General features: G+C 42.4%; 1 protein-coding gene across 2 annotated transcripts in view; it reads right to left on the bottom strand.

The window, feature by feature from the left end:
- Window positions 1-3745: 3745 nt before the first annotated feature.
- The window catches only part of PLPP3 (phospholipid phosphatase 3), a 65661-nt gene continuing 53192 nt past the window's right edge, over window positions 3746-16214 (bottom strand). Inside the window, exons 5-6 of one of the 2 annotated variants that reach the window (XM_038413270.2) lie at window positions 12430-12606; window positions 3746-4875 (exon numbers count right to left, since the gene is read on the bottom strand). In XM_038413270.2, coding sequence (XP_038269198.1) covers window positions 4750-4875; window positions 12430-12606 — 303 coding nt within the window. In that variant the 3' untranslated portion in view covers window positions 3746-4749. The remainder of the gene's footprint in view (window positions 4876-12429; window positions 12607-16214) is intronic. The other variant, XM_043490646.1, reaches the window with a different exon arrangement.

Raw genomic sequence — 16214 nt, 5'->3', positions numbered from 1 at the left:
TATCCTGTTCTCTGTTTTGTTTTTGTTCTGCTCAACCAAATGTTACTTCCTTGGCTTGCCTGTCAGCATCTCTTGTCTGTCTTCTCTGGTGTGATTAGTTTTTTTAAAACTTTTGTTTAATTTTCATTATCTCCTCCCCACTATTTTAATCCAGCTATGCTGGATCTCCAACACACATATGATGTTTAATAGACTTTTTTACTGCTTGCTAGTGGTACAACAGTTGCAAGCTAAATTACACACCTCTGCAGATACCGAAGACCTCTGATCTTCTTAATTCTGCAACCTCATTTCTCTGTAAAAGTCAGGAAACTACTCAAGTGGTGCCAGAAAGTGCCACAAACCTCCATGACTCCTTTCCATAATACACTTTAAATCCCATGATTTGTTAACTTTCATCAATTTATTCTCCTCTTATATGCCTGTCCTCCATAAACCTACTCTCTACTAGCTTTAATAGGCTCTTCACTAATGCACCCTACCCATATCCTAGCAATCTATATCTTTCCTCCCCATTTGCTAAATCTTCCTCTATTAAAGTTAGGGTGACCAGATAGCAAGTGTGAAAAATTGGGACGGGGGTGGGGGGCAATAGGAGCCCATATTAAAAAAAGTCCCAAATATCATGACTGTCCCTATAAAATCGGGACATCTGGTCACCCTAATTACATTGTCTTCTGTCTGTGGCATCCAAGCACCTCCCCACTGTACCATCCTACTCCTTAATATCCCCTCTCTGTAGGCACTCCTCAAAAACAACCTTACTTCTGGATATTCCCTTAGACCCATCTCCACTCAGTTATTATTATTTGTGTTGCCACAATGCCTAGATGCATGAGCTGATATCAGGGTCCCATTGCATCCTAATAGGCACTGTACATACACAAAGTAAGAGACAGCCCCTGCCCTGAAGAGCTTACAATGTAAATAGCCAAGACAAACAAAGGGTAGGAGAAACAGACCCCCGAAAGGGCCATGCTTACCTCAGGTCACACAGCAGGTCAGTGGCAGAGCCCCAGAAATAGAACCCAGGTTTTCTTAGGCCCAGTCTGATGCCCTAACCAGTAAAACATGTATTGAATAAAGTTCCTGGAGGATAGCTCTGTCATTGACTATTAGCCAAGATGGGGAGGGACACAACCCCATGGTTGTCCTTAAACTTCCGACTGCCAAAAGCTGAGCCTGGATGACAGGGGATGGATCACTCAACATTGCCCTGTTCTGGTCATTCCTTCTGAAGTTATGTGGCACTAGCCACTGTTGGAAGACAGGATACAGGGCTAGATGGACCACTTAGCTGACCCAGTACAGCCGTTCTTATGTTCTTCCACTTCATTCCTCTTCTTCCACTCTCCTGACTGACCCAGTCTTTCTGCCATTCCTCATTTTTCGCTTATTAATACTTCCCAGAAGCAGTCAGAAACCCCAATCCCTCCCACTGCTCCTAATATCTCCTATTCTGCTTCCCATTTCCTGTGACACTCCTCCAATCCCTACTCTTCCACCCATAGATGTGTATTCCTGCCCTCCTGCCTCGGTGGTTTAAGACCTGACATTAAAATCCAAGCAAGCACTTCATTTAGTCCAACAGTGAAGACTTCCTTAAGTTTGCCTTCATAGCACTTAGAAAATTTTGCATTCAGCTACAGTCTGTTTGTGGGCTGCATGTTGCTAAACCCAGTTAGGGTTTCCCTTAAGGGAAAATTCAGGCTGCTGAAGATGATTCAGTAGGGGGCGACTCTTCCCTCTGAGAAAGTACTGGAGATATTATTGGACACAGTGCAGCTAGAGATGTCATCTTTCAGATAAGTCCGGCTGATGAATATTAATATAAAAAAATCCCCTTGCACTAAGAATAGGAGCATTTACCCAGCTGTACAGTTTCAGTATGAGTAATAATAACTCCTACCATGTTCTGCCTGCTTAATTTCCCCCCTGCTATTTCACTTTAATGTGGAATTCACATCCTATCACAAACTGTTACGCATCTTTGCTGCTACCATGCTTCACTCCAGAGTGAGCTATCAGAGAGATACCTTGACTTTTAACTGCCACCTGTCTGCGGACATCAACAGATGTGGACATTTTTATTTATTTTGTTTATTTTTGCACTCAGAAAAGATCTTCCATCTCCATCCAGATGAAAGTTTCCTATTACATTGAGAAATTGTTGGTCTCGGAAGAAAACTGTGGCATAAATAGAACGGGGACAAAAGAGATTTCTTTGAAAATGCTGAGAGGCAGAGCGTGGAAAGTGGCAGGGCTGCAGACTGTGGCCTGTGGGTCTTTGTCCTGTACACAACAGACAACGCGAGGCTGTTGTGCTCCAGTGCAAATGTGTGCAGACGTGACACATGTACGGTTAAGTGCCTGGCAGCCCCTGATGTTAATTGGAAGCACTGTGGTCTAGCGGATAGGGCGCAGGATTGGAAAGCTGGTTCTCGCCCTGCCACTGATCTTCTGCATGACAGTGTACAAGTCACTTGACTTCTAGGCTTCTATTTCCCTGTTCAGTGTTCTCTATTTAGACTATAAGCCCTCCAGAGCAAGGACTGTTTCTCCCATTTGCATCGTGCCCAGCAGAGAGGGGCCTACCTTAACATAAATAAGTAGAAGTAAATTTCAAGCTCCTTGAGCACCACTCCTTCATACACAAGAGCACTGGGTAAGAAAGAGGTGTGGCCAGAGGAGAGCTCATCCTTACTAGGTAAATAAGGGGTTTAGCTATGGGCTTCCATCTCAGTTACTTTTGCCTTGTGACAGAAATAAGCCAAAGTCCTGGTCTTCACTTAAAATTTAGACAAGCGTAGCTGTATCGCTCAGGGGTATGAAAAATTCACGCCTTGAGTGCTGCGGTCAGACTGACCTAAAACCTGGGGCAGACGCAGCTAGGTCAACAGAAGAATTCTTCCATCGCCCTAGCTACTGCCACTCGGAGACATGGATTATCTACATCGACAAAAAAACCTCTTCCATCAATATAGGAAGCATCTACACTATGGCTCTGCAGTGGTGCTTCTGTAATGCCCACAGTATGGGCATGTCCTTAGTGACCCCCACATCAGAGCTCTCATTTAAAATGGGATCAGGTTCATGGCTTTTTTGAGCCTGGAACAGATATATGCAACATTTACCCAGTGCAGTGTAAAGCCCCACATATACCACCCCGTGCATTTTATTCAGATTAATCTAAGAACAACACAAATGCAGAACATGGTTAAAATAGGATATTTAGTTATGTTATGAGCTTTTATTTAAAAAGCACATTTATACAGCAATAATTTTGCAGATACAAACTTCAATTTTGTATTCTACAAAAGTCTTTGAATATTCTTCTCTTTACAAAATGAAACATTACAAAAATACAGACAATTTAATATGATTTTTTTATACAATTGTCTCTAGTTGTAGTTATTTTCATTAAAATATTACTACCACAGACCTACAATATTTTAGTCGACTACAAAAAAAATTAATTCAATGCTTTTTTAAGCAGCAAAATGTAAATAACACAGGTCAAGACACAGTTTATAATCATAGTGGATATATCTAAAAAATTGTTTCAGAAATAATATTTTACATAGTTAATTTTTAATGTTTATACATTATTTATATAATATTTATATATAAAAAAATCATAGCTTGCTATAGCTGAAATGATAGGACGGATTGTGTAATATAGATGTGCAAATGGCCATTCCACGTGGTTTGCATGATCCCTTTTCAATTTAGTGTTTTTTCAAAGTTTTAAGATAGATCTTCAATATTTGTCTTTAACTTCCAACAGAAAGCAAAAAAGCTAGGAGAAGTAGGCAAGATTCTGCTCTCTTTTACATACTCTTGATGCACTACTGATGTAACTGAAATCAGAATTTGGCCTAATGTCTATTGAATGGCTTATAACCAGACCCTAAACAGAGAAGATGAGGGAATGCTCAAAACTGTTCTAAATCCAGGTTAGGACGTTCCACCCAGCAGCCCGTCCTAAAACTGCAGAATCAATGTTCCCTGGGACTCAATCCCAAATTCATAGTGCTAACATATCTTCAACAAGATCGACCACTAACAACTGACATGACGTGAACTCCCAAAGGTGGCAGCGATAGCACAGAAAATCCTTCTGCAATTTATCAGGGCCAGAAATAGTGAAGGGAGCCTTTTTTAAAATTAGGCCATTTGTCAATTTTGTGTAGGCTTGATGCCTCGTACAGTACTAATGTCACCAGGTACGTGTTGTAAATAAGCAATATTACAAAGAGGAGGGGAGGGGAAAAGAGCGGTGACATTTAGAAACCAATCCCAAATCTTGAATCAGTGCTGTTTCTTGTATACAGTGCTACATAATTTAGTTCTGAGTTTTTCTTACCGGCATTGGAAATCTTCATAGTAAAAGCTAAGATGGCCGGCTTTACATAATCTTTTAGTGTTCATTATGCTATGAACAATTTGGGTTCACTACAACATGAACACTCAACCAATTGCACATCCAGAATTCCGGCGTCGATGTTTGTTTGTTTTTCTCATTGTTGCTTTTGACTTAGTTGAACAACACCCATTTCATGCAAATGTTGCAAGTGAAAAGGCCAGAGAGTAAGACCTTATTAGTCGGGCAAGAAAGTCTCTCCCTACATTCTACTGTCTGATGAGATTTGAGAGCAGCAGGTAGTTGCTGTCAGCAGTCATTTTTGCAAAAAAAAAAAAAAAAAAAGGGGGGGGGAAGGATTGTGGAGGGAGGAGGGTTGCAAAGGTCTACACCATATTGTGGTGATTGTTCCGTTCAATGATGTCCACAGGTGAAAGGATATCTTTCCGGATTGGAGGAGGAGGCAGGGAGGTCTTCATCTTGGGTTTGAAGAGGTCTGACACATAAAACACCTGTAAACATAATTTAGAAATCAATGTCGCAACATTTACTCAAACACTATTTGATAGATTATCAGGGAGAGAGTATTCATGTTCTATTTTACTGCAACCAAATTCTTTGTTAGCAAATGACTGACCACGGACTGGGACCTAGGAATTCCCAGCTTTGATACCACCTCACCGTGTGTCTTTAGACGCAGGGTCTGGTCTCAGAAGGTGCTGAGCATCCTCAGCTCCCACTGGGGCAATAGGCATACGTAGCACTTTGTAAGATTGGGCCCTTAGCCTACGTATGGCTGTTTTCCTAGCTGTGGCAAAGGCATGTGCAATTCTTGTCTACAAGCCACATAGGGTGTTGGGAGGTTAACGGATAATGGCTCAGTATGAACTGTTGTGGGCATTAATAAATGATTGCACTTATACTCTATAAATAGATTGATAACACACAACTCCACAGCTTAGGCTTGAAAGCCCACAAATAAAGAGAGTTCCTTGGGTAGGGACCATCTTTTTGTTCTGTGTTTGTACAGCACCGAGCACAACAAGGTCCTGGTCCAGGCACAGGCCTCCTAGGCACTACAGTAATACAAATAAATAATAATAATAATGATCAATATTCTAGACTCAAAGAAACCCTTCCTCCCCCCCAAAGTTTAAATCCTGCTTGCCTGACTCACACAAATAGCCCCACTGACTTAAAACGATCTCTGATTGGTAATTAAAAGCCCAAAAGTTAAAACTACTCTACAAATGACGCTATCTGTAATGAATCAGGGCTGCTTGATATACTCTTCTTTCCCCTTTTCTCATGACACATGAGCTACAAAATTAAAGTTTAGTCAGGATGACTGTCTAGCAGTCAGAGTCCAACGGAAGGAGGAGATATTCCTGAATACCCAATGAAGTAACCACGCTGCCGGATGTGAAAAGGCCAGTGTTTGACAATTTAGGGAGGCAGAAACACAATAAGAAACAAAGTACTGGAAGGAAACCTTCATTTCCTGCTTGGCAGCCATGGCCTAACTCTTATCAGTCCAGCGTGACTGCTGCACTTTCTCCCTTACTAAACTTAAACCTGAAACCAGAAGGGGAAACAGTCATACAGTGTAACTCTCCGTAAACAGCAAAATGCAGAGAGGACTCATCTTTGTTATTTAGCAGCAGAAGTTTGATATAAACAAAAACAAACATCAGTGACTGGTAAACACACATGCCAACAAGCACCCAGGCTACTTCACTGCCCCACTTTTGATAAGTCTGTGAGTCAGAATTTACCAGCTGAGCTGAAACTTATTTTGACACTGAAATTTGACAGCTGTCCATAGATAACGCATCGCATTTCACTTTAGCCAAAGTGATAGGGCGAATGATACTTGGTGTTTTAACATTTGCAGAATCACAGCAATGCAGGGCTGGAAAGGACCTCAAGAGGTCATCAAGCCCCCTATGCTGAGGCAGAACCAAGTACGCCTAGACCATCCCTGAGAGGTGTTTGTTCAACCTCCAGTGATGGGGATTCCACAAGCTTCCTTAGAAGCTTATTAGTTCCGAGCATAAGCCAAACATTTGCTGTGGGGGGTTAAGCTTCCCTTTAGGAAAGGTTATCCTTTTTTAATGGTCCATTATGGGGTCTAAAGCATCTGATGCAGACAGGATACTGGATTGGATGGACTAGTGAGCTGATCTGGTATAGAAAGTCCTACATTCCTAAATTCCAATCAAGCTGATAGGATGGAAGCCTTCAAATTATAAATGTGTTTGTATCTCTTCCTACTGCAGTGTTTGATTTAACACACTCAAATGGAAAAGGGATAAAATGCTTACATAAATAAGACTAGACTACACAATGACATTAACTAGTCCAAGTACAAGGGTTATTGAGCCGCATGTTTCAGGATGGTTTATTGGTGAAGACAGGAAGGCATTTTCCTCTCACTCCCTTCCCCATCATACAGCTGTTCAGATGCACTATACAGCAGGAATATTCCTTTTCCACCTCAACCTCTTTTCTAAGCTATTATCAGAGACAGGAAACCAGGTTAGATGGACAATTGGCCTGATCTGAAATGACAATTTATTGCTACATCTAAAACTGAGAATTTGGGGGTCTGAATCCTTCACTTTTCAAGTTTTATGACTTATCCATAAATATTTGTCTGGAGCAGAAAAGAATAAGAGGCCCAACATTTAAAAAAAGTATTTTTTCCTTGAGTGAAAATGCTGACATTCAGATGTCTAGCTAAATTACTGCGCCACATATCTGCCGATTAGACAAATAAATGCTAGCATTTGTGCTACAGTAAACTGAGGGAGTAAAATTGCACCCACAAAAACAGAGATTTGGATGAGACCTTTCTAAAAGAAACAAAAATCATGCTCAGAATATCCCGACAAGAGAATGCATTGCTGTAAAATATTTTTCTTTTTTTGGTTGTAGTACTCAAAATATAAAATAAAATAAAATAAAATAAACCAGCTGTTTTGGAGTAATTCTGTTGCCATTTCTCTCACATGCCTGCCACCTACCATCGGATTCAATCAGAAAAGTGTCCAACTTATACATCAAGAAATGCATGACAAATCAATTTGTGGGAGGAGATAGGTGCTGTGCAAGAGGCAGATGGGGATTATATTGAATGTGGCTTTATTTTATAAATGTCAGTTATGGATGGAGTATTATCCTATGGTTGATTGTTTTTTAGCCTTTACTCTGCAGTTTGTTGCTTTTGAGGGTTTAATTCAAATACTTGGTAGTAGTTTTAATTCCCCTTTAAACTGTATTTCTCTCTAGCATAGCTTGAGGCTATGTACACACTTATAGGAATCCTGAAACATGATCTTTTAGGGTCAAACAGTGTGCTAAATCCTCCTAATGCTTGAACTGTTTAACACTAAAAAAGGCTAATAAATGTGCAAAGTTTTTACTTAGATTTGTTCCATTTCCTGTAAAAGGTGCTTTCCATCCATAAAAAAAAATTGACAGCAGAGAACTGGGATTGTACTATACAAACTAAGTCAGTATCTTATATTTCCACTTAATAATCCCATTTCTTTTCATCATATTAAAGAAATCCATACTCAGATACACAACAGTAAAACAAACTAATATGACTTTTATGAGTTGACACCAAAAGGTATCTTGTCTGTTTAAATGTTTCCACTCATATAAACTATGTGATACATATTAGTCTGCTTATAGTGCTACTTTGATTTTCGGAAATTCTCATCATATTTCACTTTGGAACCAAGTAAAAATGTTTCATCAGCTGGAAGTGCTTGACACGAATGTCTTGTGTTTGTTATTTCAGGCCAGGAAGGACAAATGTGTCTGCTACAACTTTTAGCTTTGGTAACTCTTGGAGATGAAACACACAACTGGCTTCCATGGAGAATTACAGCATGATTACTACTGCAATTAACGGCCTTTTAATATCAACAGCCTGAGACACAGTTCTTGAGTCACAGCAGAAGGCTGTTCTTCAGGCTCAGCGCTGTAAGAAATGATTTTGAGTCACCCCTCTCTGACACAATGTAATAAGGAGTGATAAAACTGTGGCTAAGCAAGGAGGCCTTGAATGCCCTGTGAATCAAAGGTCAAGCCTGGTTTTATTATCTTAACCAGCTAGTAATGTAACAGAAAGAAAGCCCCAACCAAGTGAAAGGGAAATTACTCAGTGTTCATCTCCAAAAAGGTTTCCATGACAAGCAGGAGTTTATTGTTCTATGGGTTGATTAGCTCAATAAGGAAAGGGCAAGACAAAGAACTGTAATTTGTAATGGTTGATATTGACTAGCAATTCATTTCAAGGCAAATCTTGCCCCTGCCTCACTGGTTCCAGTGAGTTTCCAGCTTTCAGAACTGGCCTGAAATCTGTTTTACAAAGGTGTAGCAGAATCCTGGGGGCGGGAGGGCTCATTAGGTGATGTGGAAGTGAGAGTGGGGCTCGGATCTGGTGGGGAGCATAAGGAAGTGAGTTGGGAGCTCCCAGGCCTAAGTCCTCTTTCATAGGAGGGGATGTGATGCATTAGGACTGTGGACACCTCAAGGTTTCAGCTGTGGCTTATGACGGAGTACTTACTCCTCGCCTCACTCTGTGGAGCAGAGCTGCTAACAGCAAGATGCTGCTGCATAGCATCCAGCCCAGAAAGCGAACCTAACAAACAACAAATTCTACACTTGATGCAACGATCAGGAGCTTTTCTTGTCCCGCCTTAGCATAAGCAAGGCCATATTGGCAAGGGGCGGGGGGTGGGGAGACAACCTTTGAAGAGTGGCTGACTGCTAGTCTACAAGCAGTTAGCAGCTGGGCAGGAGAGGGAGAAAGAGAAAGTGGAGAGATTGGCATGGGAGTGCAGGGAAGTTGTGCAGCCGGCAAATGAGAGCTGACCCTGAAGCTGCAGGGTGGTGGGAGGGATGCAACCCTGTGATCTCTGAGCTGTTCTGGGACATAGTGGTAGATGGGGCATGCAAATTTCTAGGATCTAGGGCTATTAATTGGGGGGTGAGTCTGACCCTAGGCATAGGATGGAACGGGAAGCTGGTGAATTCTATTAAGAAAACAAAAGCCTACTGCTTACAAGAGAAGGTCTAAGGTAGGACTTAGAGAAAGCCTGATCTTGGATCCTTTACTCATGCGAGCTGTTCCTCTGACATACTGACTTTAATTTGGCAGGAGTTGGGAACGTTGCTCATTCCTATACCACTGCCCTGATTCCAGCTGCAGGGAGCCCTGGTGTGCCTTCACAGTGGCAGCAGCCTAGCAGCTTGATAGGGCCCTTGCCTCTTACGGCTAAGGCAGCCCCCAATCATCTCCCCCAAAAGAAGGGAAGAAATGTAGGCCCATAGTGGGAAAATACTAACCCTGGCCCTCATTTTTTAAACAAGTGAGATCAGGGTTCCAAGAATATTTTAGCTGTTATTTGTACCTGGACAAATATGTGACAGGGGGTTGGGTTTGAATCCCATTGGAAACCCCTTGTATCGTTTCCAGGCAGTAGGAACAGGTCAATGAATGACCAGTGCCCCCTCCACATCCGGGCAAGAATGGAGGCATACAAAAGAGCGGTGAGTAGAATGGGTGTGTCCTGAGATCGAAGGGAAAGACCAGGCCTGTTTGTGAAATAACCAGGCAGCTGCTTCCTATGTTGATTTACTTCGTCACAGGAAAATCAGCCTATGGGAGCAACATTCTCACCCTCCTCCTGGCCCAGTACAATTTGCCATCTGCTAAAGGGTCAGGGAGGAGACCACCAGATTTGCAACTTGTCACTAGACAGGAAATGTACGAATGTCTGTCCCTAGCATCTGGACCTCTATTGTGTTTCAGAACCCACTACTTAGATCAATATCGTGTTTCATCCTTTTATCATGTTGTTGTGCATATTCTTTTGTGACAAAGCTTTAAAAAAGTGACAAAAAGAAGAATATGTGGCTTAGGAAATATACTCATAAAAAACCAGTCTGACTACATACACGGTTAGTATCTAGACATTAAGCCACATGACATCATTTGAAGCACCTGAACTGAGAAAACCTGAAAAAAGAAAAGGAGTACTTGTGGCACCTTAGAGACTAACAAATGTATTTGAGCATCGAATGCATGCATCGAATGCATCCGATGAAGTGAGCTGTAGCTCACAAAAGCTTATGCTCAAATAAATTTGTTAGTCTCTAAGGTGCCACAAGTTCTCCTTTTCTTTTTGAGAATACAGACTAACACGGCTGCTACTCTGAAATCTGAGAAAACCTGCTTCACTGTTCCAAAGGTTGCTCAAGACCTTTTTGCTCCAAAGCTTTCAACAGTGAGGTGTTGTTTCTTTAATTGGCTGCTCAGGATATTAAAGGTTTCCCAGGCTTTGAGGAATACCGTGAGATTTGAACAAAAGATACATATGAACCATAATGATTTTGCTCCTGCTATGCATAAAAGAGGCAAATTTAAGAAGGAAAGTCACACACAGTAGTGGTCTATGTGGAAGACTTTCATCAATTAACCCTTTAGCACTGGCATTTAGGATTTGCTGACACTAAGCCATAATGGTGCATTGGCACTCGGCAATGGCAAAGCCCAATTCCCACACCCAAAGGGGTTAATCGTTTTTTAAACGACTAGATTACAGCGTTTGTCTGAGTTTTTGCTCAGGTTTAGCATTTTATCAATAAGTGGAAAATGCACAAACAACCTATTTTCCACTCCTGCAAATAAACTTTATTCCTTGCCTCAAGGTTTACTTTACTTCCAGATCAAGCAAAATAAAAAGTGTGTAACCTTTTGAAAACTTGGTTTTAGGAGTTTCTAAAGCCACATAATTACTTTAGCCCCCAGTCCCTTTGTCTCTAAACAAGATAACTACACTGAAAACAATCACGTCATTACATGGAGCCAGTGCCTCCCATTCTGCCTACATTAAACGTTTACATGTGTCACTTTGAGTTAAAGGATTGTGCAATCAGGTCACTCTTTGGAAAGTAAATTGCATGAGAACAAGCCAGGCAGTGGCAGACAAGCAATCATGGCTTTTGTAAACCATTTTCTCACAAACCTTTTTGCCACATAAAAAAACAAAACAAAAACAACTACAATCAAAAGAACAAACCCAAGATCCACATTCCCAGGCAGGGAATTTTTTTGGTTTAACTCTGAAGGGAACATATATGTTCCCCACCTCCAAGACAATCTTCTGGGATCTTTGATTTTGTATAGATCCTCTGCAGAGCTTTGAAAAGCAACACAGCTTGCATCAACAAAGGAGTGTTTAAACTTTAAGGAAAAACTGCCACCAGTGTTTGCATGTTAGCCTCCCTGAGCTGTACTGATAATGTGCTTGGATTGGAGAGGGCCACTGATAATTGAATCCTTGCTAATCAGTGAACACACTGACCCTAATGCTGATAGGGCAGAGCAGAACTCAGCTGCTTCACTTAAGATGCTGTGTGGGTTTTACATAACTACAGTTTCAGATGAGACTCTCTACATTTTACATATGGACTTTGATCCTGCAAATCCTTGGCTGGTGCATTTGTCCATGTCATTACTCATTAGCGCCAAGTAGGGGGAAGCACTACGTGTAGCTGTCCTCATTGTCAAGTGCCCCGCATGCCTGCTCCCTTATTTGCAAGGGTTCGGGGGTGGAGAACGTGCACAGCTGAGGACACAGGGGCTTAACAGCCATCCTCCTGCTAATGAGGCTCTCTGCTCTTAAGCCTCAGAGCAGTTGCTGTACAGGACTAACCAGGTGGCATTGCAGCAGTTCTCTGATGCAGGATTGAGTCCTCTTTGCCTCACATCTCACAGCACTCCCTACCTGCTCTGTGCAACATCCATGCCCCCAACGAAGACAGATTTTTAGAGAGGCATTTGGTTTATGCTGCATCTTCTACCCTGCAACCCACCTGAGAGAGCCATCCACCATGTAAATGTTAACTCTCAACAGCCCCAGCTGCCCTGAAGTGGCTAGATTTCCTAACATGGTCAATAGCCTCTCTCACAGGTTATTCCCCATCAGCATCTCCAGTGTTACCAGGATTGCCCTGTCATTAGTGCAATAGTAAGAGATGCCACTCACTATGCAGTAAGCCACCAGGGCTCCTTGTGCAAATCCTGCCAGCACATCTGTAGGGTGATGCTTGTGGTCAGACACACGGGACAATCCTGTGTAAAATGCCATCATGATCAGGGTAAACTGCAGCAGGGGACGTAGCAGACGGGCTCCTCTCCATGTGAATCTGGCCTGCAGATATAACTAAGGATTGAAAAGAAAAACAAAGGGGAGCATTAATTTTACACCTCGGTCACAGTGTGTGCAGCAATGTAGAACAAATGCACCGGCTAGCTGTGGAAATGGAGCTGAGGAATGTCATTCTGCCCTTGGATGCGTGCAGTGGGCTGCCACTGGACACAGCAGGAATTTCATGCATGTATACAAGGGCAGAACTTGGTTGGTAGTGTGTTATAGCGGGAGGGGCGGGGGGGGTATAAAGGGGATGAATTACTTCAGATAACAAAAGCTGCCCTGGAGGGGTGCCTGAGGTAGTCGTCATGGCAGCAGAATGGGTGGGATTCTAATCCAGTGGTGAGCGGCAAGGGGAGCTGGATTTCTGGGGGCTCAGGCTGGAGCTTGGACTGTGAGCCAACCCCCACCCCTGGGCTTCAGAGCCTGAGCTCCAGCCCAAGATGCAATGTCTACCTAACTATTTTTAGCACCTTAGCATGAGCCGGAGTCTGTGGACCCGGGCATTAAGACTGCCTGCTGCAGGCTGTCACTCACTGTGCAGATTAGGGGTGGCCAACCTGAGCCTGAGAAGGAGCCAGAATTTACCAATGTATATTGTCAAAGAGCCACAGTCATACGTCAGCAGCCCCCCTCAGCTCCCATCGCCTCCTGCCCACCGGCAGCCCCGCTGATCAGCACCTCCTCGCATCTCCCAATCAGCTGTTCTGTGGCATGCAGGAGGCTCAGAGAGAGAGGCAGGCTCAGGGGAGGGGGTGGGAAGGGGTGGAGTGGGGACAGGGCCTGTGGCAGAGTCAGGGGTTGAGCAGTGAGCACCCCCTAGCCCTTTGGAAAGTTTGCGCCTGTAGCTCCAGCCCCGGAGTTGGTGCCTATACAAGGAGCCGCATATTAACTTCCAAAGAGCCACATCTGGCTCTGGAGCCACAGGTTGGCCACCCCGATGTAGATAGACCCTCCGAGAAAGCGGTCCACACCACCGAGTGTTTCCAATTCCAGTTCATTTTGCATTGACAAGCCTGCTGAAGGTAACAGAGAATTGTTGTTTTTATCCAATGTTTCATCCAAGCAGAGCAATGAGAGTTCACGTTAACACTATTGCTTCTATTTAGCCAGACCCAGAATTAGACTTGGCAGAATTCAATTTTTATTTTATTTTTATAATTTCAGCAGATCATATCGATGTTTATTTTTAAGCATTTTTTCCAATTTTATCTATTTAAATGTTCAGTTATGCAAAATTATGGGATTTAAGCATCTTTTTCTATGATCAATTTATATTTTCACAACTGTGGGAAATTGGGCATGGGGGTGTCAGACAATAATTATTTAATGGCAGTGTAGAGATTCAAAAAATTAAAGCTTTATAGCCATTAAAACATAAAGTGCCAACAGCATGTGTTAAAATATACAAAGCAAATATCCTATGTCAAAAGCTGGTAAGTTCTCACTTTCTTTCTTTGCCTATCTGTCAATTTCAATGATCATCAATGGAAATATTTTTTGTCAGTTTCTGTGAATACCCGTGAACTTGACATTTACCAACATTTACCAATAAAAAGCTAATCTGAGAGGGAGGCAAGCTGTTTATCTAAATTCAGGAACTCTTCCACAAGAAAAAGCTGCTGGTAACTATGCATATATCCACCTCCTTCAATCTGTGCAAACAGGATAATTATTAATGGACCAACAAAGAGCCAGCCCTGCTCCAGAATAACTGACATGTTACAGTGGGGTGCACTCACTACTCACACAAGCAGACCTTATGTTGGGGCTACTCATATCAGGAAAGACCCTCTCTTTGCCAGATTGAGCCCTGATCCTTCAGCATACAGAATTCTGCAGTGCCTTTGTGTCACTCAAAACATAGAGAGGGGTGTATGTGTGGTTGTGGTGGGGGGTGGGAGGGCACTGTTACTTTTACTTACAAGGGGAAACAAAAGGACTTGACCTGAAGTGAAGAAGTTGAAGTGACGTCAAATGGGTATTGTCCCACCTACAGTTATCTTGAGCTTTTTTCCTTTGCAAACGGTGGGCACAACCTACTTCCCAGGTTCCTGTGGGAACTGGGGAAACCAAACGGGAAGAGACGACAGGAAAACTGGAACCTTCTGTCCACAAATCAAAGTTGCCTGAGGCCGATCACCCCACAAGGCAGAGCCAAGAGGAGCAATGCCCTCCCAGAAAGTGCTCCCTTCCTGTGCATGAGTGAGGAAGTGGAGATGGGTGGGGTGGGGTGGGGAGGGCTGGATGGGGGAGATGTGGGAAGGATGTAGGTCAGGAAGTCATAGCACTGTCTGGGGTATGTGGGTGCCTGGGGAGGGGACAGGAGCAGCAGCTTCTTCATTAACACTTGCAAGACAGAATACAAAACCCCCCTAATGTCTGGAATTGTAGCCCAGCTAAACACCCTACACAGCTCTGCCCTCCTTACCAATGAAATAGAAAATATAGCCAGTAGCCACATGGAAAAAAATGGTGATTGAGTAAGGTTTCTAGGTCAGCCGCTCTGCTGGCAGAATGGTGTAAAGTGGCCTTTGTGTAAATGAGAATCAAGCCCATGGATATTTCCATAGCATCCCAAAAAACACAGCAACACTGTGCAAAGGCAAACCTGGAAAGCCGTACTAAATGGTTTAATACATTGTGTCTGTTTCACAAACCTTTTATTTGCCCCTTTTGGAAAAAGTACACAGAATAACGTTAAAATGATTTGAAGACCCATTTGCACCAATCTAGCAGATGCTTCATATTATCCAAATTGATAGCCAATTAGGATTGAACAGAGCAGTACCAAAGCAGCTCAGTGTTGCCCAAAGCACATTACAGAGTCTATGGAATACAGCAACATATATGCTGGTAAATTCACTCCCACACATTTGTACTTCAGTTTTTAATAATAATTTATATGCTTGGGAAAGAACTAGTTAATCATAAAAATACTTTATAAACAAACTGCATCTCTCATCCAGAAGGATTTAAAAGCACTGCTCAAAGTACATGCTCTTCAGATACTGCTAAAATGCAGTCATCTCGGAAGTGGAAGACTTAAGCTGTTTAATAGCACAGTGCAACACTACATAGCAATTTAAAACTATGTAATGGTGGGCACTTTTTTATTCACGGAACCAGTACCTTCCACGTGTTTCATTAACAGTGAACTGGCTTCTGACTGTTTTTCAAATGTCTATGTGCACATTCTGGGCCAAATTCTGAAACCCTTGGTCATACTGAGTAGTCCTTTACTTCTTAAGAAATCAATCAATGGGAACTAATTGTGGAGATAAAATACTGTAGAACAGGATTTAAGGGGCTCACAATCTGCTCCTTTATCATTCAAATGCACTTTCTTGAAGTTTTTATACAGACAGTATTGTCCCTTTAAAAGTCTACATTTTGGGATCAAGGATGGTGGTTTTTAAAGCAGCTGAGGGATGTCAACTAAATTTTCATTGCCACCGATGTTCAGATGCAAAATTGCAGCCTCTGCCTCATTCAGATACAAGCATGGACCCTGTATACAGCATTACACTTTACACACAGTGCTGCTCAGCTTTGCTAGAAGAACTCAAGAGCTAATTTCATACATAAAGCTTTAAGCAATGTTCATTCTAATTCCTTAA

Source organism: Dermochelys coriacea, chromosome 8 (genome assembly GCF_009764565.3).
Source record: "Dermochelys coriacea isolate rDerCor1 chromosome 8, rDerCor1.pri.v4, whole genome shotgun sequence".
In the NCBI taxonomy this organism is placed as follows: Eukaryota; Metazoa; Chordata; order Testudines; family Dermochelyidae; genus Dermochelys; species Dermochelys coriacea.
This window is presented reverse-complemented; position numbering and strand designations above follow the sequence as displayed.